This window comes from Haplochromis burtoni, unplaced genomic scaffold (assembly GCF_018398535.1).
Source record: "Haplochromis burtoni strain Fernald_Lab_line unplaced genomic scaffold, NCSU_Asbu1 Contig_104, whole genome shotgun sequence".
Lineage (NCBI taxonomy): Eukaryota > Metazoa > Chordata > Actinopteri > Cichliformes > Cichlidae > Haplochromis > Haplochromis burtoni.
Genome location: NW_024582465.1, coordinates 1,958,797 through 1,986,493, shown reverse-complemented (window position 1 = coordinate 1,986,493; position 27,697 = coordinate 1,958,797). Strand labels below are relative to the sequence as shown.

At 39.1% G+C, this 27,697-nt stretch overlaps 1 protein-coding gene and 1 long non-coding RNA gene across 2 annotated transcripts; both read left to right on the top strand.

Moving 5' to 3' along the window:
* The first annotated feature begins 12,186 nt into the window (after positions 1-12,186).
* On the top strand, positions 12,187-25,061 carry LOC102304974. The gene is made up of 10 exons (XM_042223165.1): positions 12,187-12,427; positions 12,585-12,765; positions 14,256-14,360; positions 15,793-15,858; positions 16,682-17,053; positions 20,056-20,081; positions 23,173-23,371; positions 23,499-23,555; positions 23,747-23,812; positions 24,257-25,061. Exons 2-10 carry the CDS (start codon positions 12,600-12,602, stop codon positions 24,637-24,639), a joined length of 1,440 nt encoding a protein of 479 aa, XP_042079099.1. The 5' UTR covers positions 12,187-12,427; positions 12,585-12,599; the 3' UTR covers positions 24,640-25,061.
* Positions 25,062-26,413: 1,352 nt separating this feature from the next.
* LOC102301827 lies at positions 26,414-27,221 on the top strand. Its single transcript, XR_316144.3, has 3 exons — positions 26,414-26,549; positions 26,801-26,990; positions 27,154-27,221. It is a non-coding gene; the product is annotated as an uncharacterized LOC102301827 (long non-coding RNA).
* The last annotated feature ends 476 nt before the right edge of the window (positions 27,222-27,697 follow it).

Below are 27,697 nucleotides of genomic sequence, written 5' to 3'. Positions count from 1 at the left end.
TTAGGTTATTGTTTAGCTTCTCCTCTGCCTTTTGTTTTGTAATGTTTTCACCAGCCTTAATAAACGGCTCGCTTTCTGTTAACATTTAAGTTTTGTTTCATGGTGTCTGCATTTTGGGTCCTTTTCATAATACATACAGTCTGCCTCTGCCAGAATGTGACAAACACTTCTACTAAAGCAATGCCTTTGTGCTAGTCAATTTTGTTATGACCAATAGTGGATTTGTGTCTGATGTTATTCTCATACAGTTGAGCAAATATTTTGTACTACCACATGTAAGAAATGTTACTATTTTGGTAGTAACATCCAGGCATAGACTATGTGAATCTTCTTGTCTTTAAGTTTTTATATAAGTAATTTGTGCATAGATAAAAATCATTTAATATTTTAAAAATATATTAAATTGTGATTTTGGTGGGTTATCTGTCTGCACTATCAGTTTTAAGTAAATTTAAATTTAATACTTTTAAAATAACCGGTTCCTTTTAAAGAAAACATTTGTAAAGCCTGACATTTGTTTGTAATAATGGTCAAAGCTTTTTATAGCATTTTTTCTGTATGTGTAATCTACAGATTAAAAAATAATTCGAGAGAATAACCACTGTAAGCGTTGAATCTGGCTAAACGTGGCCATTGGACTCCAAAACTGATGGATGTAGTTTCATTAAGGGGAAGAGCTAAAGGAGTGAGAATCAGGCTCATCAGTGACATGCTTCTTGAGGTATGATGATTATTTAGACCTTTGGCTTCAGAATGCACTTTGTTGGCAGTCACCCATATAGTTTATACTCATTTCAATACTTTATCTATTTTTTCTTAAATAGGACATGCAATCAAAATATGCCGAGAAGTACCCATCGACTGAACCTGGGAGAGAGAAGAGGACCTTTTCATGGCGTCTGGTGTAAGTAATTCAGCATCTTGACCATGTAACAAAAATGAAATCCACACTGATCATACTGTGGATTTTAAAATAGGGCATTTACTTGCTCCTGCAATACTCGTTGTAAGTTAAATTTGTAAAAATAAATATATATGCACTTCAAGTTAAACCTTGCTCAATAATCACCCCATATCACACTCATATCAATGACCAGTTCAGCATAGGTGTTGGACATTGTAAAATGCTCCTTGGAAAATTCAACTAATGAACATAGCACAAGGTTAAAATTTGGTTATCACATAATTTTCTTACACTGAACGAGAATAAGACCGAAGTCATAGTTTTTGATAGTCACGCTCCGCCAGACCAGTTAGCTGATGCCCTCGCATGTCTTCTCGCAAGCCATCTCTCGCTCACTGTAAGAAACCTCGGAGTATTACTGGAAAGCTCTTTTAAACTAGAGAAACAGGTCTCCACTGTGGTAAAAACAGCTTTTACCAGTTGTGCCAGATATCTAAAGCAAAGCTGTTCCTTCCTCTAAAGGACCTTGAAAAGCTTATCCACGCATTTATCACGTCCAGACTGGACTACTGTAACTCCCTCTACTTGGGCCTCCAACACTCTTCTCTTTACCGGCTTCAGTTAGTTAAAAATGCAGCTGTGCATCTCTTAACAGGTACTAGAATCTATCATCACATCACTCCAATTTTAGCCAACTTATATTGACTCCCTGTTAAATATCATATAGATTTTAAATTTATTTTGTTTACTTTTAAAATTCTAAACAATTTAGCGTCCAGCTATCTGTCCAAACTCCTCCATTTTTACAATCCCAATAGAGCAGTAAGATCTTCCAATCAGATGCTCCTAACACAACCTAGGTCTTGACTGAAATCCAGAGGTGACCGGGCCTTTGCATCCGTAGCACCTAGACTCTGGAATAACCACCCTGTTTATATTCGTACCTCCGTGTCGTCTTTTAAATTGTGCCCTAAAACTTTTTTTTTACTTTGGCTTTTAATTTAAACTAGTTGGCTATTATCTGGCTTTTTGTGTTGTCACCTATTGTTTCTTGCCCTGTTTTTTCTTAATTGTTTTGTTTTAATTGTCTCATGCTTTTACTCTGTCTGACTGTGAAGCACTTTGGTCAACTTCGTTGTTTTTAATATGTGCTATATATATTTTTTACTTTGAGTACTTTGAGCTGTATTTGTTTGAAAGCAGCGCATGAAGCAGCACATGAAGCAGACTAGTGGATAATTGCTTGTATATTGGTGAGTTTCTGTTCTATTTTAGTGTTAATACCATCCATTGATCCATCCATTCGCTTCTGCTTATCCTTTTCAGGGTTGCGGGGGCGCTGGAGCCTATCCCAGCTGTCATAGGGCGAGAGGCAGGGTACACCCTGGACAGGTCGCCAGTCTGTCTCAGGGCAGTGTTAATACCATTTAACAAATTAACATCTCTGACTTTGACTGACTTTCTAACTTTGAATACCTTTAACACCTTCTTGTTTATCTTTAAGCTCTGCATTTATAGGTTCATTATATTTATACAAGTTACTTTTAGATATATGGTTAAATGTAATTATTGTGGTCTTTTTGTGGTGCTGACATAAGGCTAAAATTCCAGTTTGAGTGATTTTGAGCTCCATATAACCAGTTTCCTAATGTGGTGAGAGAATTTTACTCTTCAGACTGCAAGTGAATATTTGAACATATACGATCACAGCTGATACTTCTATACATGCTTTAAAGGAGATACTGGACTTGATGAACCACTTGGTTTAGCTGGAATAATTGGACCACATGGAATGACTGGACCATCTGGAAAACGTGCAGACTGCTGTGCAGGTGGTAATCAGTTTTTATCAGATTCATTAGTTTTTAAGTTGCATTTTTTATTTTTACACAATTAAATCATTTTGTATTAATTAAATTAATGGTTGATTTTGTATATGCTAAGCAAAAAACTAAAAAAACCAAAACAACAACAACCTCAAAAAGGATTGTTAGGTGACCTTCCTAAAACTGCAAAACCTTATGCATGTCAGGTCTTTGCCACGAGCTCATGTGTTAATAAGTGTGTGTGTATCTCTCTATCTATCTATATATACTGTATGTGTGTGTCTGTTTGATCCAGATCTCATTGGTTCCATGGACCAGGACCATCAAACCATTACATCCTTAAAAGAAGGCATATCTAAGATAGAGCTGACTAACTGTCATCAAGAGCAACTAGACATGAATTTTACAGTAGGGGGAACATTTTTATCTGTTTTGAAACATGTTCAAACTCTGGCTTGTTTTGGGGTTTTTTCAGACATTTATTTAACATTGTAATTTGAACAATAAAGTAAAATGAAAGGATACATCATGTGTGATAGCTAGCCAAAACCTTTTTTACTGCTGTTTTTAACAAAATAAATAAAAGTAGTTCGTTCAGATTTCTTCTCTCTATGCTTCGGTTTTTCAGTTAAACTACAATTTTCAAGATTCAAGAATCAAGATTCAAGAGTTTTATTGTCAATACAGTAGTATACACAGTATACAGTGCATGCTGTTTCACCCTAAGCCCCCCATGGTGCATTTATAAATATATAAAGGATATATCTCCAAGAGATATAAAACTACTAATTAAAAATAAATAACACGCTAAGTTTTAGTAAAGATTAAGGGGGAAAAAGTTACTAATTACTAACTATATAATTCTATACAATACTATAATGGTAACTATACAATATTAACTGTACGATAAACAAAGATAAACAAAGACAGGACAGGGACAATACAAAGTGGAATGTGCAGTAGGTATTGAATACCAGTTTCAAGTTATTGTCAGGATATTATTGATGAGACATGACAAAGACGTGCAAAATACAAAATGTGCAAATACAATATAATTTAGGTGTGTGTTCAGAACTATGTGACTGAGTGTGTAAATAAGCATATTGTTCCCAGGTCCATTTTGTAGTGGATTTGTGGTAGTTTTTGTTGTTTTTGAGTCTTTTGATGATTATTGTAAGGTGTTTGTAGGTGTATGTTTACATCAGTCCTTTTTGTGGTAGTGAGTTGAGGGCTCTGACTGCTTGGGTGCAGTGTCTGGTTGTTATGGTTTTAATGCTGCAAAACCGTCTGTCAGATGGAAGGAGGGAGAACAGTGCATGTGAGGGGACGAAAGTGTCCTTCACTATGCTGTTTGCACGTCGAATGATGTGTCTGTCATAGAGTTGGGAGATGGATGTGAGAGGGCTTCCAATGATCCTCTGTGCTGTCCTCACTATCCACTGCAGAGACTTCTTTTCAGCGAGGGTGCAGTTCCCATACCAGATAGCAATGTAGCAGCAGAGGACGGTCTCATTGGTTCCCCGATAAAATTATGTGAGGGTAGGAGAAGGGAGACTGGCCTTATTCAATTTCCTAAGAAAGTGAAGACGTTGTTGAGCTTTCTTCATGATGGTGGTGGTGTTAAGGTTCCAGGAGAGATCATCTGATGTGTGCACACCCAGGAACTTCACACTGTTGACCATCTCAACAGCAGATCCGTTGTTGTGCAGTGGGGTGTGGGTCATTGAGCTCTTCCTGAAGTTAACAACCATCTCTTTAGTCTTCTGAACATTTAGAGACAGGTTGTTATTCTGACACCAGTCTACCGGGTGTTGTACCTCCTCTCTGTATTCAAACTCATCGTTGTTGGTGCTAAGACCCACCACTGTTGTGTCATCTGCAAACTTGATGATGTGGTTTGAGCTGTACTGTGCAGTACAGTCATGTGTTAGCAGGGTGAACAGCAGTGGGCTAAGCACACACCCCTGCGGCGATCCTGTGCTCAGTCTGATGACTTTGAAGGTTTTATTTCCTATGAAGACAGACTAGAGCCTGTCAGTTAGGAAGTCCAAGATCCAATTGCAGAGGGAGGTGTTTATTCCTAGTGAGTCCAACTTCTTTACCAGCTCCTGGGGAATGACTGTGTTGAATGCTGACCTGAAGTCAATAAACAACTTAATAATAAACAACTTTTTGTCGAGATGGGAGAGAGAAAGGTGAAGAGCAGATGAGATGGCATCATCTGTGGATGATGTTATGTCATGTTGGCGATAAGCAAACTGTAGTGGGTCCAGATTCAGTGGAAGCTGAGTTTTCATGTGCCTCAATACCTGCCTCTCAAAGCACTTAGTGATGATGGGCGTAAGTGCCACCGGCCAGTAGTCATTGAGGCAGGATACAGTGGACTTTTTTGGCACTAGGATGATTTTTGTGGTTTTGAGGCATGCAGGTACCACATCTGAGCTCAGTGATGTGTTTAGGATGTCCGTGATTTCCCAACAATGATTTCTCAACTGACAGTGCAGGTAAACATTAAGTAATGTGAGAATCTAAACAACTACTCTCCTTGAGCACCTGACAGCACAAATGAACTAGCTAATAGATGAGATGCATCCAGAATGGTTCACCAAAAGTCGAAATGTCCCCAGAAAGGACCAGTCCCATGGAACAACCAACAAATGACCTGCCTCAGCATGACATGAAAGCGAATACAAGAAAGTCTATGACACAGTACTTTATACATGCATCCTGGAATGGTTAGAACTGTACAAGATCCACATGACCCAAAACGAATTCAATGGGGACGTGAAAACAACACTAGAGGCAAATGTCAAGCCAGCTGCTCAAATCACCATAAACTGTGGGATTTACCAATGAGATGCTCTGTCCTCACTGCCGCTCTTCATAGGCCTGAACCCTGCAGCCAGATCATTAACAAGACTGAAGGGAGCAAGTATTATTCACCTCCTTTAAAGGGATGACATAATCACTGATCCATAACACCAGGATCTACAGTAATGACATCGGAATGTCATTCAGACTGGAAAAGTATAGCTGAATGGTAACAAATAGAAGAAAGAGTCAGAAATGTAACACCACCTGGGTCTGGGTGCAATTCCCCCCTCCAGGGGCAAGGGTACCTAGACCCGGTTTGTAGAGTACGCTTGGGGAGTGTGATTGTGTGTACAGCGTCTCTTTATGTCTGTCTCCACGTTGGTTGAGTGTGGAGTGAGTGCATATGAGAGCATGAGGGTGGGAATGGATGTTTGTGTCTGTGTGTGCCTGTATGTCTGTGTCTATATGTCAGGTTGGGTATCAGACGCCACCTCTCTGGGGACACCTCAGGCCCTCCAAGGTTTGGAGGCCTATCTCCACCCACCACCACTTCCCCTGCCGGTGGCGGACTCCCTCAGGTGTCGGTGTGTTGGTGGTTCTTTGTGTCTGGGGGTGGGCGTCCGGGTACACACCGGCTCACTCCTTGGCGGCCGCTTGTCGGGGCCTGGGGCCTGGGGCTCGCTCGGGCCCCTTTGGAGGTGGGGTGCCCCCGGCCTCTCGGCCTGGGGCTCGGTCACTCAGGCACAGCTGGGGGCCGGCGGAGCTCACGGGCGCGTCACTGCAACTCCCCCTGGCTTCTGCTCCGCGGCTGCTGGGCGAGCCCTCATCTGGGACTCTCCTCAGCTCTTACTGGAACAGTGGCGCGGCTGCCCCTCTGTTGGTCTTCCGTGGTCTCTTGTGTTCTGGGGGCCTCTGGATGTCTGGAGTTTTGATCTCCTCCATACCCGCTTCACACCCTGGAGGACGGGGCTGTGGCCCCCCCACACTCCCTAGCAGATCATTACATGGAGAAACCTTTGGAATGCAAGCATGCTGATCCACACAGGTATGCACACAGGTGTACACATGGGTATTCACAGACGCGGACTAAAGCTTTCTTGGCTGCTGCCTCAAAGCACACTGTGCGCTGTCTATCTTGCGTGCTGCACAATATCGTTTATTATTTAGTAACTATTGATATCTATGACTAGCTAGTTTATTGTGATGGTGCTTTGTTTTCTCTATTATTATGTTGCTCTTTGTTGTTTGCTGTCTCCTCTGTTTGTTTTTTTTGTTTGTTTGTTTTTTTTCTCCATACAGGTGACCCAGGAGGTTTGTTTTTTTTTTCTCTCTCTTCCCCCCCCTTCTCACCATCTCTTCTCCCCTTTGGTTTTCTTTCTTTCTCTCCCCCTCTTTCTCTCATTCATTCCCCTGTCCTATTTATTTAAAAAAAAAAATGACAAAGGATGAACTGAAGCTCTGCCATCACTTAATGTCGCATACTGCTGTTTCTGATGTCATTTAAAAAAAAAAAAAAAAAAAGAGTCAGAAATGAGACAAATGCAGTACCCAAAAGCAACACAAGACACTGAGGATCACTATGAGTACCTTGGAATCCCACAGGCGAACAGGAATCATGGAAGAGCCATTAGGAAAGCTGCAAATGCAACCAGAGATTATCATGTGCTTAGTGAGCACCTCGGGCAGCAGAAACCCAAGAAAGAAGAGGAGCAAGAAGAGAAACTACAATGGAAGGACAGAATGCTGCACGATGTGTCCCACCAGGAGATAGAAGAAGTGATTGATATCGAGCAATCCTACCAATGGCTGAAGAAAGCTGGACTGAAAGACAGAATAGAAAAAAACCTTCATTATCCCACGGATTAGAAATTTGGGTGTTACACAGCTCTTATAGCAAGGTAGATCTAAACAAAAGTAGTCCCATATACATAAGCAACCGAAATTCGAACAGATAAAAAATGTACTGAGATACATATAGAATGTACAGGGATATGTATAAAATGTACCGAGACAGCACAGAGGACCTAGTCATGCCAGCAAAGGAACAAGCTCTAAGCACAAGATCAATAAAAGCTGGGGTCTATCACATCTGGCAAGACCCCAGGTGCAGGCGGTGTAACGATGCCCCTGAGACAATCCATTACATGCTAGCAGGCCACACATACAGGTAATGCCACAACCAAGTAGCTGGCATAGTATGCAGGCCTCTGTTCAGACCATACCCCACTGCAATGGCTCCATTGCATGAAGGATGTGAATGCTCAGATCAATCAATCGATTTTATTTATATAGCACTTTTAAAAACAACTGTTGACCAAAGTACTTTACAATAAAATAATCAGATAAAATTTAAAAGGAAAGTAAAATGAAAGATAAGAAAATAATAAGAATAAAATAATGACAGACTCATACAGAATTAAAAGCCAAAGAGTAAAAATGGGTCTTTAAACAAATTTTAAAAGTATCCAGTGTTGGATATTTCCTGATATGTAAAGGCAGTTTATTCCACAGTTTTCAGAGCAGTCACAGCAAAAGCCCGATCTCCTCTGTGTTTTAATCTAGACCTAGGGACCTAAGCGGAGGTGAAAGAAGCTGGTCTTGATCACATTATTTATCTGTTTATCGAATGTCAAATTACTATCAAAAATCACACCTAAATTCTTTGCCAACAGTTTTTTTATAATTTTCCAAGGGGCGAAGGTTGTAATGGTCACGAGGGCTAAAGACAATGATCTCAGTTTTCTGTTCATTTAGATTGAGAAAATTTAAAGCTATCCATGTGTGACCAAGTGGTCGGTGGGGTTATAAAAGAAATGATAAAATGACAACGCCACCTGGGGGGAATTCTAGCCCCCAGGAAATATAAACTTTAAAAATGAAATTTAATTTAAAAAAAACAACGTTTGCACAGGTTCAGGGATGCACACTGAGGCCGGCTCAATGTATTAACACCATTTTATTTATTAAAAAAATAAAAACAAAACAACAAAGACAGTGCACTAAATGTCTAAAATAGTGTCCCAAATTACAACAAAATAAACATACAACTGGGACTTACCAGCAGCGGTGGACCAAAAGAAAACCACACAAAAAAACCCCACTATAGTCTATTCACCTGGTGCTGTACAACAAAAGTGTGGAAAACGACCCGCCACCTAAGGTCCCACGGCCGCTGGTAAATCCTCAGTTCACTGAAATAAAAGCACAAGATATACATGTTAAACAGGATTAAAAAAAAACAAAAAAAACATGGGACATAAAAAGGCGCTCTATATACTAAAAAAAGAAAGAAATTAAAAGGAAACCGGAGACCTGTAATAAAACACACCCACATACACACCACAGAGCACAGATTAGAAACACTCGTGGTCTGCGAGCCAGCCCACAGCTGGTGCTGGTTCCGATTGTCCGTAGCCCTACTCAGTCTCGCGCAGCTCTCCGCAACTGGGAGAGGGAAAGAGAGAGGCTGTACCGGTTTTTGTAACACCAGCCCAATTTGCAGCTGAAGATCGCCCCGACCAGCCGGGAAAGCTGGAGTAAAACGATAGTCCAAAAAGGGCTTAGCATGAAACCCAAAGCCCCCAGGGGTGAGGCGGGGCCAGCAGCGGGAATAAAACTGGACGGCCAACAGATCGGAACACAAGATGAAACAGGGCAAGACAAGACAGCAGCTAGGCAGGCGTCTCGACTCTTTGCTTAAAAATCAGGCAGTTGGTCCCTGAGAAGGTGCGGCAGCAATCAAACCCTACAAACAAACAAAAAGGCAAAGATAACCTTAATCGTCTCTAATTTACAAATACTAGCAGCTATAATATAAGCGGCTTAACCCAAGACTGGAGGCGCTGTACTGTACGGTGAACGCAACTCACGCCTCTCTCCACCACAGCTGGAGTAAAGAAAGAGAAACAGCCGCGCTGTAGCGGGCCGCAGAATTATGACTACTAGTTACCGACTTTTGAGAGGAAGAGGTCGAAAGGAGGCCTACCTGTAGCAGTCACACAATCCGATTGTATCGGTGAATTAACCAATAGGCCAGCATTTACTGCTGTATCGCACCAGAAGGAATGATCCAACAAAAAAACCGGCTTCCCTTTATACAGGTAAACACCACCCTGTAATCAATATGCAGGTGGGTTCCTAATTAACCCAATCACATGATACAAGTAGCGAGTGCAGCGGAAAGAGAGCGAGGGTGGTAGAGCAAGCGAGAGAGAGAGAAAAAGAAGGGCCAGTAGCCCATCCGGCTACACATGCCTTCACGTCTTCCAGACAATCGAACAGTGTCTTCAGAGGGTTAGCAGATTTGCGTTTCAGTGGGAGGTAGATCTGTAAATCATCTGCATAACAGTGAAAGGAGATACCATATTTTTTAGAAATAGCACCCAAAGGAAGCATGCAAATTGAGAAGAGAACCAGGCCAAGAATAGATCTCTGAGGGACCCCACAAAAGGTGCGAGGTCCTTGGGGGATAATGTGTCAGAGAAGGATCAATTAGATAGGTAAGATTTAAACCATTGCAATGTAGTCCCTTTAATACCAGCATATTGTTCCAGTCGAGAGATAAGAATCCTATGATCCACCGTATCAAAAGCAGTACTGAGATCTAGTAATATTAAAATGGCAGAATCCCCCAAGTCTGTAAAAGTTCAAAGGTCATTAGAAACGTTTAAAAGAGCAGTTTCAGTGCTATGATGCGTTTTAAAACCAGACTGGACAGGGCAAAGATTCTGGTAATCCACTTCACCCCTGCGAAGACGTGGGGAAGAATACCGTGGAAGCTGGATATTTTCCCTGGAATGCTGGATATCTTCTCTGGAATGCTCCCTGGAATCGGGAACGGGTGCCGATTCCAGGAGATGAACAACTTGATGTCCGAGGCTGCCGTGTAAGTAGCGACGCAGTTTCTGAGTCTTACCAGTATTCCTACAGAAGGCATTTCCCTCGCCTTCTGTAGGATTTCTTCCTGAGGGGAAGGCTAGGTGGATAACGGCAGAGAAACAGTGGTACAGTTTCTACCACAGGTGGGACTCGGTAATCCTCACATCCTGGGGCCATATGATACTGCCCATCAACAGTGGCTCGGATGGTTAATAGCAATTGGAAATCATACACCAAAAGAGTAGAGACATTGTTGAGAAAAACAGATATAAGCAGGGTTAGTAGAATCAAAACATGTAACAGCTGGTGGCAAGCCACACACACAGACGCCATCTTGAATCCCCACTGGGATCTACTTAATCACCCAGTGGTATCTCGCTCTCCAGTCTTTTCATTTCAAGGTGGTCATGGCTGATTTCCTCTCCCTCTCGTGGGTGGTAGGGTCGCCCGGATGGCTCTCTGGCCTTAGTTGGGTGCTGGAGGTATGTGGCAGGGGTGTGGTCTGCAGCTCTGCTGCAAAGGACTGGTAGGGCAGTGTGTCCGGTGAGCAGTGCCAGAAGGCTGGCAGACCAGCTGGGACTGGTTGGTGTGATCAGTCGTGCTATTTCAGTTACCAGCTGCGACAGGAGAGAAAAAGGCTGCACCATGAGCATGTCAGCTGAAAGCTGATCAGAATTATTTAAAAAGTGGCAAATAAAATGTAACCAGCCTGTTAACAGTGTGTACTTCTGGGTCCTTTGTGTCACAGACACCAACTGTCTATCATCTATAATCCAGTTTTGAGATCCCTTCTCAGGTGCCTTAATGCCCACTCACATCTTGTGTCAGTTGATCTCAGTAAGTCACATGATAGGGTGAGGCAAGGTCTCACAGTGGTTTCACCTGAAAACTCTGATAATAATGACCCACACTCTTTTTCAAACCTTGGCACACGTGATGAGGAACATGATCAATAATGGCTCAACAACCTTCTTGAAGGAAAACTCCCACTAGCGCTTAAAATCCTGGGAGTCTCCACCATTTGGTCTCAGACTTAATGAAGCTTCTTGGATGAGAGACAAAATGTCTTCAAGAAATTTAAAACAGTCGTATGGTTTTTCTTTCCAAGCTCCTCAGACCATGACCTGGACTATGTAAAATACATGTTTCATCAAAGATAAGTCTGTGTTCTTTGTGGTTTAATATAATAAAATAGTAAAGTTTGAACTACAATTTGTTTCATGATACACATATTTGTCTTTCTCAGAGTGTTTTAGCTAAAAAGAGGCAGGCTTTGGGCCTCATACTCCCGCCTCCCCCTCCCCCTCTTTTCTGTGTCCAACAAAATACTCACCTGGTTTTTATTTCCTCTCCAAAGAGTGTCAGATATTTTTGACTTTGGGTTCTGAAATTGTTTTAAAGCTGTACATGAAGCAGCACAACTAGACGATAACTACTTACGTATAATGGTGAGTTTCTATTTTATTTTCATTTTAATACAATTTGACACTAACATAACTGAATAACTTTGCAATTTACATTTATAAAAATTCAGTTTAAAAAAATTACATCATCTGCATCTGGCTATCCTTTCTAATAACTGTGAAATTACTGCTTGATCATATTTACTAAATGTCAATTGGAATTATGATCAGAACACTAACAGAAACTGTAAATAAGAAAATCTTTCACCAATACCGAACCAACGTTACTGATCAGATTCTATTTATCTTTAATCTAAACCCTGCTATATTTCAGATCTAGGAATGCAGGCCTTTTGATTATTCACGTTTAACTGATCACAGTGGTTTGCCTTTTGTGAGTGGAAGGAAAAACTTTTAAAAGGCATCGGTTGTAAGTGAACTCTCGATTATGACACCAGAGGCAGACTCTGGTTTTTTTTCACCTGTCTCTCATTATAGCTGGGCTGGATGTCTTATATATCTCACTTTGACTTTTTTTCTTTGCCACTTCTGTTTGGAAGCTGCAAAGAAAGATCACATCCATATCATTCGTCATTTAAACTGTGAGTATTTGTCTCTAAAAAGTACAGTTTTTTCTATTCAGCTGACAACCTGCAACCAAACAAACTGTTAGTTTTCTTTGATTTCATTTATTTAAATTATCATAAAAATTGAAGAAGATTTTCATTAGAAAATAATTTCCAACATGTCACATTTCAGAGTTGCATAAAGAAGATGAAGCCATTTGTTTTTGTCATAACCTTCTGCCTCATGGCTCCTGTGGGCTACAGTCAGCTTTTTGGTCCTCCTGGTCCTAAAGGCCCACCTGGGTCACCTGGAGAACCCGGGGCATATGGAGAACCTGGAAAACAAGGACAGAAAGGCTTGAAAGGAGAACCTGGTGAGTGTGATAAACATCCCCCCAAATACACTCTCAGGGAGGGTTATTTTTAACCCCATAATGCCAAGTGTATTGTACAGGACTTTTTTTATAGGTTTTTAAAAATTTTAAGCAGTAGTTCAACAAATACTTCCATTAAAAAACAAACAGATTTTCCTGGAAATTACTTCATGGTCTAACATATTTGTGCCTCACATGGTTCTGGGTATTTGCTTTTTTGATTTTGGACTGTTGAATGTTGTTTTGAGGTTTATGTGATTTCTTTATAGTTCTACATTGTTTAGTCTTTTGTGTCTAGTATTTCCCAGTGCTTCCTATTTTAATTATTTATGCGTTTAGTTCTTAGTTCTTTGTTCGCTTTTGAGCCCATGTTTTCTTAGTCTAGCATCTGTGTGTCTTCCCTAGTGTCCTGTGTATGTTGTCGGTCTTGCTTCTATGTTTATTCACCTTCTTTCTCCACAGTTGAGTCCCCGTGTCTCTTTGGTCCCTCTGTGCCCTGTCTCTGTAGTTTGCCTTGTTTACCCTGTCAGTCATGTCTCCATGTAATTTTCCCTTGTCTACGTCAAGTTTGTGTGTCTCAGTCTCCATGTCAGTGTTAGTTTCCTAGTTTATTGCTATAGTCACTTGTGTTGTGTATGTTATGTATGTAGGTTTCTTTCAGTTAGATTCTGTTGACATGTGTGCCCCAGGTGTGATCGAACTGGAGATAAGATAATGTGGACTCAAACGCAGACACAGATGCAAGAGAACTTTTAAACTGAAAGCCAGCCTTTATTAGAGGCTCTACAAAAGACTGCAAAACAACTAATGAAGGGAAGAACTAAAAATGCTATAAAAACCTAAACTGGGTGAAGCTAAATATAATAACATGGGAAGCCTCAAAAACATTACAAAAACAGACTTCTAATAATAAACAACACAAAACACTGGGTCACCGAGCCAGGACCGTGACAGTAAGTGGTGATGTGTTCGGATTTGAATTAGGCCCACGTTCTGGATCAATATATCTACAATATATTTGGGAAAAAGTAAGCCCTCATAACTTCCTTAGCGTAAGAGCTACACTGGTTTGAAAAAGTGTTTCCTGTGTTCCTGATTTCATATTTTCTTTTTGTATGTTTGTCACACTTAAATGTTCCCGATCATCAAACAAATTTGAATATTAGACAAAGATAAAACAAGTAAATACAAATTGCAGTTTCTTAATAAAGGGGTTTATTATTAAGGGGAAAAAAATCCTTGCAACCTTTGATCACATAGTTTGAACCAAGACTTACAAATTTAAGTACAATATTGGCAACATTTAACAATTTGGCTCCAACATGGGTTTTTTCACATTGTTGTGTTGTGTACATGATCATTTTCCCCACCTTATATGGACGACATTTATAAACAACAACAGGGTAATTTTTTTTCTCTGGAAAACCAGAAACTGGAAACATTGGTATGAACTTCACATCTTATTTGATGTGTTTATATCTTCACTTTAGGGGCTCAAGGGCGTCAAGGACTACCTGGATTTCCAGGACCTAATGGACGAATCGGAAAACCTGGACAGCCTGGCCCACCTGGAACTATTATAATGTGTGGACGAGGTTAGAACATAAGAATAACTTTATTGATTCCAGAGGGAACTTCACAGACACACACTTTAATAGTGGCTCTATGGTGTTGTGGTTTATACATTTACCTAACAAGTCATATCTGAATTCAATCCTGTGTAACTTAAAACCCTTTGGGGTTGTGTCAGGGAGGGCATCTAAGGCAAAAACATGCAGGGCTACCTACTGTGTTGACAACTTGTGAATAAGGGAACAACTAATAGCAGTTTAATCATAAATATACAACACACGAAAACTACATTCCCATAAAATATGCTCTTTTAAGTTTCTAGTGAAAACCAAAAATCTTAAAAACAAAGAAGGTTGGTGGTGTTTGTCTTGACTCCATTTTGAGACCATTTTTTCTCCTTATATTTGATCTTTCTTTTCTTTTAGTTTTAGTTTTAATTTTACTTTCTCAGTTTTTCTCTAGGTTTAGTCTCTAAACTTAATTGGTTAGGTTTCTGAAAGGATAATGGTTTTGGGAGTTGAATCACAATTCACTATGGTTTAGCTTATTAGGGAAGTCAAGCTCCCATCTAATACAAAGTATGTCTGGTAAACCTGTCAGGGCTGCAGCTCCCACACATCCCACAAAGAGGACTCAAATGCAGGCACTTACTGAGTTGTGAGGGAGGTTTATTGCAAAAGGCAAACACAAAGACGGCATTACAAAAACAGAACTAAGGGTAATCTAAGTGTGAAGTGCCAGTGTGTGAATGTGTGTGTGAATGGATGAATGACTGAATGTATTGTGAAGCGCTTTGGGGTCCTTAGGGACTAGAAAAGCGCTATACAAATGCAGGCCATTTACCATAAACTGGGAGAAACGTAATTTAACGGGAATCCTGAACACGAAGGGGGACAGCAGGGAGAGGACACAGTGGATTCACAGACAGTTTTCCAGGAGACGAACACAGACGGACCAGTCATGAGCACATGAGTTTACACAACATATAAACACACAGAGGGACACTGGGAAATCACACATACACAGGTGGGAGACACAGCTGGACCTGATTAACCTGACGAGACAGAGGAAACACTAACACCAGGGACCAACAGAGGGAGCACCAACCCAGAATCCCAGCACCAGAACACAAATCATCCCAAAGCTAGAACATCACTAATAATAATAATAATAATAATAATAATAATAATAATAATAATAATAATAATAATAATAATAATAATTATACACCAAACCCAAAATCACTGAGTCCCGGGACTCCATGACAAAACCTTTATGCAGACAAAACTTTTAGTATATACTGAACCAGGTTTAGCACCAGATGCATTGTATTGTGAGATGTCTCTTATGTTTTCATAATTATTTTACAGTTTTGAGAGACGTGGAAAAAGACGGATAACTAAATATGCAAATGAATAAATACACACTTTGTTAACTCTAATGTGTTTTGTCCAGATCCTATTGGCTCTTTTCAAAGCGACACTGAAAAGCTAATGAAGAGAATTGCCAAGTTTAAACTTGGTAAGTATCTTATCCATATTCATTTGTTTCAAATACATAACTGCTATTTTATAGCATAACAGACAGCTGTTATTTCTGCTGTATTTTAAATTTGATGGTATATCTCTGTTCTGGGGAGTTTGGCCTCACTATTACATACACAGGACTCTTCAATGGAGAAAACTGTATTAAGACCACCCCCACCTACAATTTAAAGCAAACCAGACATAAGTAACAATAGTCAAGATGTTGTTGTCAGCCACAGAAGGGACTGGTGTGGTAGTGGGTTGCAAAGTAGGTTGTAGATGATCAGCAGCTGTAGTCAGGACTCAAATTGATGCCTATTTGTATTATTTTGTTCAGATTAACGCAAAGATTTGCTGTCACTGAATGAAGCTAAGAGGTCACGTCACTATTGTAATCAATAATAGTATAATAAACAGCATTCCTTAAATTGATAAAGAAAAGACTACATAGTCAGTTTTTAATTTTATTTTATTAAAATACCACCAGTTTGCAACAACAATAACCTGAAGTCAACACTGTAAAAACTATATTGATAAACAGTAACAAAATACTTTTCCAATGGCAATGCAGTAGCTGTAAAGAACATATTATTGATTAACATTAATAAAATTCTCATATTTAGAGGTTTTACTTCAAAATCCAAGTTTCTTTTTTGAGACAATTCATGGTATATTAGTAAAATAAAATTTAACTGAATAAGAATCTTTAGATAAGCTTTAGAAAAGGCAACAATTATTTTGCCAGAAAACATATCCTTAAGATTGCCTACAAGTAAATGTCTTTTTTTCTAATTTTACTTTTCTGTGCTTTTTTTCAGCTGTAAACTATGATTTTGTCCAAATAGTTGATCAAAAATACTTTGTCTCCAACAAGCACAGAGGCAGTTTCTCAGAGGCTGTAGTGTTTTGCAGCCAACGTGGTTTAGAGCTGGCGTTGCCACAGAACGCGGAGGAGAACAACGCACTGACTCAAGTTCATGGCAAATTCAGAGCCAAAGCCTGGATCAATGTGAACAATAAAAAAGATGAGGGGGAGTTTAAAACTGACATGAAAAATCAACCTTTGACCTTTAAAAATTGGGGAGAAGGGCAGCCAGACAAATCCATTGAGGATACAGGCTGCACAATGCTGTCAGAAAATGGTTCCTGGCAAGTGACACACGAATGTTCTCTCAATGTCCACATCATTTGTCAGTTATAGAAATGTCTCATGAGAAGAACTGCAAAAAAACTCCCAAAACAAACAAACACAAATCCCACATTTATGTGTATATGTGTATTTTCAGCTGAGTGAGGAAGCAATGAAAAAAGATCAAAATGATCCTTGTGTTTCTTATTCAGACATGATACATTTTATGTTTAATTTACATCAGTTCATCTAAATCATCTGTTAATGCTAAATTTTTCAGCTTTTGTTTTACAAAATATTTACTTTTGCCTAAGCATATTCATAAATACACTACATTGCTAAAAGTATTCCCTCACCCATCCAAATCACTGGATCAATCACTTCCATGGCAACAAGTGTATAAAGTCAGACAGCTAGGCTGTAGACTGCTTATACAAACAATTATGAAAGAATGGGTTGCTCTCAGGAGCTCAGTGACTTCCGGTGTGGTATCATGATAGAATATTACCTAACTAAATATTCCACAGTCAACTGTTAATGGTATTGTAACAAAGAAGAAGTATTTGCAATGACAGCAACTCAGAGTCAATTGCTACAGACCTCCAAACTTCATGTGGCCTTCAGATTAGCTCAAGATCAGTATGTAGAGAGCTTCATGGAATGGGTTTCCATGGCTGAGCAGCGCATCCTTACATCACCAAGCACAATGCAAAGTGTCGGATGCTGTTGTGTAAAGCCTGCTGCTACTGGACTGTGGAGCAGTGGAGACATTTTCTCTAGAGTGACAAATCATGCTTCTCCATCTGATGGGTGGGAGAGTCTGGGTTTGGCAGATGCCAAGACAATGGCATTTGTCTGACTGCATTGTGCAAAGTGTAAATTTGGTGGAGGAGGGATTACAGTGCAAGGTCATTTTTTAGGAGATGTACTCGGACCCATGGGTATGCCCAATGACAGAATGCAACTTTTACAGAGAGTGCAGAATTATTAGGCAAGTTGTATTTTTGAGGAATAATGTGATTATTGAACAACAACCATGTTCTCAGTGAACCCAAAAAACTCATTAATATCAAAGCTGAATGTTTTTGGAAGTAGTTTTTAGTTTGTTTTTAGTTTTAGCTATTTTAGGGGGATATCTGTGTGTGCAGGTGACTATTACTGTGCATAATTATTAGGCAACTTAACAAAAAACAAATATATACCCATTTCAATTATTTATTTTTACCAGTGAAACCAATATAACATCTCCACATTCACAAATATACATTTCTGACATTCAAAAACAAAACAAAAACAAATCAGCGACCAATATAGCCACCTTTCTTTGCAAGGACACTCAAAAGCCTGCCATCCATGGATTCTGTCAGTGTTTTGATCTGTTCACCATCAACATTGCGTGCAGCAGCAACCACAGCCTCCCAGACACTGTTCAGAGAGGTGTACTGTTTTCCCTCCTTGTAAATCTCACATTTGATGATGGACCACAGGTTCTCAATGGGGTTCAGATCAGGTGAACAAGGAGGCCATGTCATTAGTTTTTCTTCTTTTATACCCTTTCTTGCCAGCCACGCTGTGGAGTACTTGGACGCGTGTGATGGAGCATTGTCCTGCATGAAAATCATGTTTTTCTTGAAGGATGCAGACTTCTTCCTGTACCACTGCTTGAAGAAGGTGTCTTCCAGAAACTGGCAGTAGGACTGGGAGTTGAGCTTGACTCCATCCTCAACCCGAAAAGGCCCCACAAGCTCATCTTTGATGATACCAGCCCAAACCAGTACTCCACCTCCACCTTGCTGGCGTCTGAGTCGGACTGGAGCTCTCTGCCCTTTACCAATCCAGCCACGGGCCCATCCATCTGGCCCATCAAGACTCACTCTCATTTCATCAGTCCATAAAACCTTAGAAAAATCAGTCTTGAGATATTTCTTGGCCCAGTCTTGACGTTTCAGCTTGTGTGTCTTGTTCAGTGGTGGTCGTCTTTCAGCCTTTCTTACCTTGGCCATGTCTCTGAGTATTGCACACCTTGTGCTTTTGGGCACTCCAGTGATGTTGCAGCTCTGAAATATGGCCAAACTGGTGGCAAGTGGCATCTTGGCAGCTGCACGCTTGACTTTTCTCAGTTCATGGGCAGTTATTTTGCGCCTTGGTTTTTCCACACGCTTCTTGCGACCCTGTTGACTATTTTGAATGAAACGCTTGATTGTTCGATGATCACGCTTCAGAAGCTTTGCAATTTTGAGACTGCTGCATCCCTCTGCAAGATATCTCACTATTTTTGACTTTTCTGAGCCTGTCAAGTCCTTCTTTTGACCCATTTTGCCAAAGGAAAGGAAGTTGCCTAATAATTATGCACACCTGATATAGGGTGTTGATGTCATTAGACCACACCCCTTCTCATTACAGAGATGCACATCACCTAATATGCTTAATTGGTAGTAGGCTTTCGAGCCTATACAGGTTGGAGTAAGACAACATGCATGAAGAGGATGATGTGGACAAAATACTCATTTGCCTAATAATTCTGCACTCCCTGTATATATTTTTGTGTCATGCTGTTTTTTTCTTCGACTTTACTACGTTTATGCCACCACTTTGAAATGGTCCATATTATTTTCACTTTTGACTCAAGAAACTTTACACAGAACTCAGAGGAACATATACAGTTTGTTTTTTGGTAAATGGGAGCAAGTCACCAAGGCCACTATTTAAGCTATGAAGTAGCCACATTCTGCTCCCTTGGTCACATAAAAGGGTAATTTCAGGCGCCATGTGACTTTTCTTCCACACAATATGTTTTGTCCACTGTTAGGGATGAAAAAGATTAAATAAAGCAGTTTTTACAAACACGTCACAGAGCTGACTTTGCACAAGAATGAGGAAGAGAACATCATACTAAATCAAGTTTTTGGATATATTTACAAAAAGGCCTGGATCAACGTGAGAAACAAAAAAGTGTCTGTTCGTGTGTGTGAGTCTAAAAAATGACAAATGCACAGAAATGATAAATTTGCTTAATAAATTGTTCTTAAATTTGGTTCATTGTTTGATTTCTTTTTTCTTCAGCTACAAGCTACAAGTTTGTCCAAAGAGTTGGTCAGAATACTCTTGCAAGGATAGAGTTTCCTTCGCCTTGTAGTCCAGAAATAAGAACTCTGCACGCATCAACACTTGAGCTGGCTGTGTCCCAGAGTGAGCAGGAGAACAGCGCATTGACCAAAGGGTGTGGGGGATGTTTGCACAGCAGCTTAAACCAATGTCAGAAATAACATGACAGAGGGGAATTTTGAGGTTAACATGAAAAACCAACCTCTGACCTTTGCCAAATGGGGAGATACAGGCTGCACCATGCTGTCAGAAAATAGCACCTGGCAAGTTACACTGAAATGCCTCCTTGAGTGCATTTGTCAGTTATAGCAGAGATATTATTATTATTGTTATTGCAGCGAAGCTAACTGTGAGACACCAATTAATTTCCTCTTTCATAAAGTGGAAACCACTTCTGCATCACATCTGCACCTTGCTCTTTAAAACACAAGCTGCAGAAAACTAATTAGTAGATTTTTATAGTTTTACAAATACTGACATCCCATTAGTTCGTTATTTTTTGTTTTTAACACAAACACTTAATCATTCAGTCATCAATATATAAAGATGGAGACAGTGATTACAATGGAGATTTATAATCCACTCAGAATAAAATCTATAGCCTCCATTTTTCTAACTGGAAATTAAGTTGTCAGACTGTCAGGCAGTCAGACTTTTCAGCACACTAATCAATAATCACTCATTTGTCCTGTTGTAATTTGTCACACTGATAGAAAAAATGCCTCCTAAAGTTGGATCTTGGAGATGATGTTAATAGTTGTTCACAGATTGACATTTAGTCACATAATAATGTCAAAGATTCTGTGAGGTGCAATGTCTGAAGTTGAAATTCTAAACCCTAACATATTTGGAACCAAATACTCTTGTGAATAGCCGTGTGAAGCAGGCAGGGATAGACCCAAATGGAGACTCATTTGGGTGAAAAGGAAGTCAAAAAAGGCAGCCGAACTAAACTAAACAATACAAAAACCAAACTGAGAAATGTGTGAGCTAAGCAAGTGTGTGGAACACATGGTGGGGAATGAGGGCGATCACAAGAACGGACGGAGGTAAACAGAGGATTTAAATACACATTTATTATTAAAATAGACATAACATAAAAAAAAAATATTCATGTCCGAAGCACCATATCATTCCGTTATCAGACAGAACTATCACATGATCAAACAGAAGCTGTCAGTTCAGCTGTAAAGTGGTCAATCATAATAAAGCTGTTCATTATAAATTGTAGATTCAAGCTTTTGGCCACCAGATGTCACCAAAGATAACTGTGTTGAAAAGCTTTGAGTAATGAACCGTTTTGCAGTACTTCAATGCTTCAGAAAGCTTAATTTGCCCATCCCTAGGAAGTGATACTCTACCGCAGAGAGCACGGACACACATAGGAGTGCTTGTGTAAATCACCCGTTTGCCATTTTTATCCTGACTCAACAGGTCTGTTTAGCAAGTAGTTAGATCAGATTGATTTTAGCGAGCAGAATTCAGCTTTGAGATCTAACTGACAGCATGAATCAGCTGGAGCGCTGTTGGACACTTTCAAAGAATTTAATTGTGCAAGTGGGAATGAATGCCTGTGCCAGTGAAATTAAATTTTAGTGATGATATGTTTTCTCTCATATGCCACTTTTAACCAATATATAATTCCGTACTCAAGTCATTATTAAAAGATTCCAATGGAATCGGAAGCAACCCTGCTTCCCAAGAGAATAGCCAGCTGTGACCATAAGTTAGCAGTAATTTAAAAGGTGTTGCAAACATGCAATGAGACAAAAGTGTAATTTTAAAGAATGTCAAAGAATAGTCTGGACACACATAAAAAGGCTATAAGTAGAAGACTTTTGGACTCCAGAAGCAACAAAATTTTGACTCTAACGGGGTCTCAAAAACAGTTACTTAACCAAAGATTTTTTTTTTTTTTAAACCAAAGATATTTTCAAAACTTCAATAAAGCAATAATTATTACTAACAGTTAAATGGATGCATTAAGAGCTGCTTTTTTCTGCCTCTTGTGCCTGTCACAAATTTTGACACAAGTAAAGATTTTACTGTTTATCTGGATTCATAATGTCTCCCTGTGCATAATTACTATACATGGATTTGGATTTGCTGTCTGTGCAACAATTCTCAGGGACCACCTTGGAGATGCAATTCACTTTAGAAACATATTATCGTAGACATTTTTCATGCACTGATAAAGAAATTATGAAACAAATGAGCAATTAAAACACAACAAGCCTATTTGTCTTAACAACGAGTTAAGTTAATTGTTCGCAACAAGTTGACGACTGTTGCATTGTTTCCAAAACTGGAAATCTGAAGCTCATTTAGTAATCTTTATCATCAACTTGGCCCCATATGTCTCTGTCAATGTCTTTGCTACACTAAGTTCAACATGTTTGAAGTTTTAAATGTTAAAAACAGACCCAAGCCAAGTATTTATACTTTTCAGAAACATACATTTTGTGAGTGTGGTATTTCTATTGCATGAAAACTATGCTCTGTGTCACCATACTTTGTTTCACACTGAAGTTTGTCTGCACAAATACCTGAAGAAAGACTGTTTTTTGTCTTAAACCATGCTTTATTTGTGGTGGGGAAATAAAGAGTGCTGAAAAAATATCAATCTGGAAAGTAGGTTGTGCTTCAGCACAAGAGGGAGGATTCTACATTCTGACATTTTTTTCTATCCCAAATGGGATTTTGTAGCTGTTGTTTACTTTGGAGAGAACGATCCATCTTACATTAGTTCTACCTAATATCTCGGTTATTTTGTTGGGACATTAGCAGTGAGGCAGTACACCCAACAGACTGCTCTTCATTTATATTGTAAGTACTTTCCTGCTTACTGCTTTATTCTACTAAATTTAATGTTATCATGAGTGTTACATATTGTTTGAAGTATTGCTTGACATTCTAAACATATACCTAGAAAATCCCTCGGAGCTACAATCACAATATTTAATACAATCTCTGTTTTGAATGATCAGATTTCATTTTTGTTACACATTGAATCAGTCAAACCAAGGTAAATCTGGGAAAAACGTACATTACATATATTTTTAATTATCATTTCAGTTCTTCACTGAGAAGATGAGCCCACTTCTTTTTTTGTGCATCTTGTGCCTGTCGGCCCGCATCACCTACACTCAGTTTCCAGGTCCTCCTGGTCTTAAAGGTGAGAAAGGAGATCGAGGAGTTTCTGGGACACAAGGAGTGCCTGGACTACGTGGGGGACCTGGAATTCCTGGACTGCCTGGACGTCCTGGTGAATCAGGTCAAAAATATTATGAGTTCACCACAAGAATGTTGTAAAGAATATAACTTCTTATCATCGTTTGATTTTGACACATATTTATGTACTTTGACGTTAGAAGGCTTTATGTCTGTTTCTTTGCTTTCAGGGGATGTAGGAATATATGGGCTTCCTGGGCACCCTGGAGAAACAGTGTGCACTGAAGGTAAAGATAAGATACAATAAGATGAGAAGATCCCATGTAGCATACTGATATTAGTCCAATCTGTGTCAGACAGCACAAGATCAGTTTGATGACAGATTGCACAGTGAATTAGTTGATGCTCTGTAATTTAAAAGAAAAATAGACCACACAGCTCCTTTCATTCCTGTTGTATGCTCACAATTTAATTTCAGCTACAGTTGAATCCAGTTGCCCAGATGTTCAAACCTTAAAAAGCAGACTTGCTGAGTTAGAACTGGGTAAGTATCATCATCAAGGCATTATTAATTATTTAAAACTCTTTCAAAGACCATCCGTTAATAATTTGTTGTTGCAATTTACAATAAATCCAGTGTTTTTGCCTGATGTTACAACTTGATCAACATTAAAAAAGTTAGTTGATTAACAGTTAGCAGCAATAAAAAACAGCTGATCAGAACATCAAAGCTAAAAACATTTGAAGATGAGTGATGAATTGGCATATTCATTTAGAAGCCTCCAGAGATTTTGGGTATGGTGTGTGATCTTGTTCCTACAAGCTCTGTGTTCTTAAAATTTGATTTTACTTGCCTTTCTTGTATCTAACTATGACAAATGCACCATGTAGATGAAGCTTTTTTCATTGTTTCCTAATTGCTTATTTACCTTTGTTGATAATGATTTCTGAGTCACAGTTTGTTCCCTGACATTTTTGTGTTCTCTAGCCATTAACTATCACTTTGTCCGGAGAGTTGGTCAGAAATACTTTGTGTCCAACAAGGAGAGAGGCTCTTTCTCCAGGGCTGTCGAATTCTGCTCCCAACAACACATAGAGTTGGCTCTGCCCCAGAACGAGGAGGAGAACAACGCACTGACTCAAGTGTTTGGCGATGTTTACAAGGCAGCTTGGATCAGTGTCAACAACAAAAAGGCAGAGGGAAATTTTGAGGTGGATATGAAAAACCAACGTCTGACATTTACCAAGTGGGGAGAAGGTCAGCCAGACAAATCCATCCAAGATACAGGCTGCACCATGCTGTCAGAAAACGGCATCTGGCAAGTTACACCAGAATGTTCGATGAATGCTTACATCATTTGTCAGTTATAGAAAAATCCCGGTTCCTTGCGAATCTTGCTTTTGGCAATTTCCCCCCACTATCATGTTTATCTCAACATTTTTATTGCATTTTTATTTCTTATATTACATGTAGAGAAATGTTCTCATTTACCCCAATGGAAGAAAAAATCTAAGCTTGCAGTTGTTTATGAATTATGGGTAAAGCATCAGGGCTGCATTTTGTGGAAGAAAGAAAACTTTGTAGTATTAAAAATGAGACCAACGATTCTCAGTTGACCAACTGAAGTGAAACTCCCAATGGCAATGAATTCATGAATGCATTGTAATAGGAATAACTATTATCTCACAGACCTAAGTTTAAGTCAGTTATTCTGATGCTTGACTGATGTATTGTCAATAAATCATCTAAGCTAACTCTTCATGGTTTCAAATAAATGCTTTTGCATCACTATTGTGCTTTCTGCTATATGTCAGTGTCTTTATGTTAGACAAAAGCCTTTTTCTGTCTCCATCTTCATAATTCTATAAATATAATAATAAATGTATAAAGAATTAAACATTGAACTGCAATAGAAACAAATTTTGTAAGTGTGGCATTCTAATCATGAACTAGTGAAAGTAGGTATTAAAGTATTATTCACATGGTTATAATGCAGTCCCAGACAATGCCATTTGAAGATATTGTTTAATTTTTTCCAAAGGGTGCTTTGAACACTTATGTAGTGTTTTCCTATAAAAACATCAGATATTGTGCATTTCTACATAAAAGCCTTTTCAGCTGATTGGTGTTTGCTTTTTGCGAACGCAATACTGTACTTGTGGTTGAAAAGCTGGAAAGAAATATTAACATACTTAGGAATAAAATTGAGGTGTCATCATAACTTCATAATATCAGAGATCAAAAAAGAGGTTGTAAAATCTTTATATAAATAAAGGTATGTGCTGTTATATTTGTTGTTAAAAATGCCCCCCCACACACACACACACACTAATCCAACTCCCAGTTCCCATATGAGAGTATGCAGCTGTTGTTTATATGGAGGTCGGCCTAATATCTCAGCTATTTTTCTGTGGAATGAGCAAAAAGGAGGTCCACCCAACATAGCAATGCTTATTTGTATTTTGACTTCTTCCCTAGAGTCTTTTAAGCGCATCCCTAATGCTTCCATGGGAGTTAAGAGGACAAGTAGCAGCCATATGCTGCTAATCAAATGTACCAAAATTCCTCTACAATTATGAGAGAGCCTGATGAAATCATACAGAGGATGCTTTGTTCAAATTATTGCTGCTAAAGGTGATTCTGCAAAAGTCTGATTCACAGTGTTTGTAGTTTTTCACTAAGAAGTGAACGTAATGAAATATTTACATTGCACACAACCTCTGCAACATCTCAGTGTACTATTTTAAACATTCAATTCAATTGCTGTTAAATTTCCTTTAAATATGTGTTTCAAACAATTCAGCGTCAACTGATTTATTAATCTTAAATGTTGAACTTTGTCTTTTTAAGTCTGTCAATTTTAAGAGAGCTTTAAAACAATAATGCACTCATGTTTTAATCTTATAGTGATGATTGTGTAGTCAAAATGAGCACAATTCTTTTTGAAATTGAGTTTTGTACAGGGAGTTGCCTTTTATGTTAAGTGGCAGAAACTGTTTGTGCCTCATAAAGTCAAACGTTATCATTTCTGCATTCACTCATAACTACATCAAATCCGTATTCTCATGTTTAGATTCATAGAGTCTTTAAGGTATCACAACACAGTGGCCTTTTTTTGGTTTGAAAGGAGGGAGGTTAATGGACAATCCCTAATGAGATGTTCCAGCTGCTTACTGTGGACTGAATCCCTCCCACATTACTTCTAGCAAATATCTCAGTTCTTTTTCTGTGGAAGCAGCGAAGAAGCAGTACGCCCAACACATCACTTCTCGTTGGTGGGGTGAGTTCTCTCCTGTTTATCTCTGTATTGTACTAAATTTTGTGCTTCCAAATGGTTTTAACTCTTGAAAACACTTTAAAACAACAAAGATAAAGAAGTACAACACGCTAGCTAGAAAAAATTAATTAAATTTAGCAATTTCTGCATAAAGAATGTCTATAATTGGAATATTTATCATTCTTCCATTTGAGGGTTAGGGCTACATTGCTTTTATATGTAAAACTTAATACTATATTTAACCAAAATTTCAGTTCTGAACTACGAAGATGAGACTGCTTCTCTTATTCTCCGTCATCTGCTTGATGGCCACTGTGAGCTTCAGTCAGCCTCCTGGTCCTCCAGGTCAAAAAGGTGAAAAAGGAGATCCCGGATATCCTGGGTTTCCTGGGATGATAGGACCACCTGGACGAGATGGTTTTCCTGGATTACCGGGGATTAAAGGTCAAAATAACCGATGTTATTACTTCATTCTAGCAGTATTTTAAAGGATGTAATTTCGAACTAAATTTAGGTCATTTATTTTTTATTTGGACAGACAAATATATTTGATTTTGAAGCCACAAGCACCTTTAGCTGGCTCACTACCTGTTTATCTATTCTGCAGGGGAGCGAGGATTTCCTGGGATACCTGGATATCCTGGCGTTCGTGGAACATGCTGTAAAGTTTACACTTAAACACCTTTGTTTGCAATGATTGCTTTAGATCATGTACACCTCAGTTATCTGGCATGTTTTCTAAAGATAAAGGCTATGTGTCCCCTGAAATCTATGCATATGGTGACACAATTAGGCAGGCGCAGGATTAGAAATAAGTCTACTGTATTTATAGTCTGTAAAGTTTAAAGGGAAGCTTGACTGTAGACTGTCGTTCTCTCTGTAACATTTGTAGTCACACAAATTTCTCACAAGGCCTCAGTTGTTTTGGTTGGTTACATTTACTCAAAGCTGGAGTATATAAAACAATTTATGCCTGCACGCATTTTGTATTTTCTCATGTTATCTTCAGATTTGTTGATCATAAGTGCCCACAACATAATTCACATGGGGGTAATTTGATCACTGTCTAAATTTACATGCTGGTTAGCAGCATGTCAACGATGATGGATGAGCTAGAAAAACAGTTTACAAATGGTAACCACTTGTTTTTT

Coding starts and splice junctions, on each gene's coding strand:
- LOC102304974 (XM_042223165.1), top strand. CDS start 12,600: ATGAAGCCATTTGTTTTTGTCATAACCTTCTGCCTCATGGCTCCTGTG. Junction 14,361..15,792: donor TATTATAATGTGTGGACGAG/GTTAGAACATAA, acceptor TGTTTTGTCCAG/ATCCTATTGGCTCTTTTCAA. Junction 23,813..24,256: donor ACTTGCTGAGTTAGAACTGG/GTAAGTATCATC, acceptor TGTGTTCTCTAG/CCATTAACTATCACTTTGTC.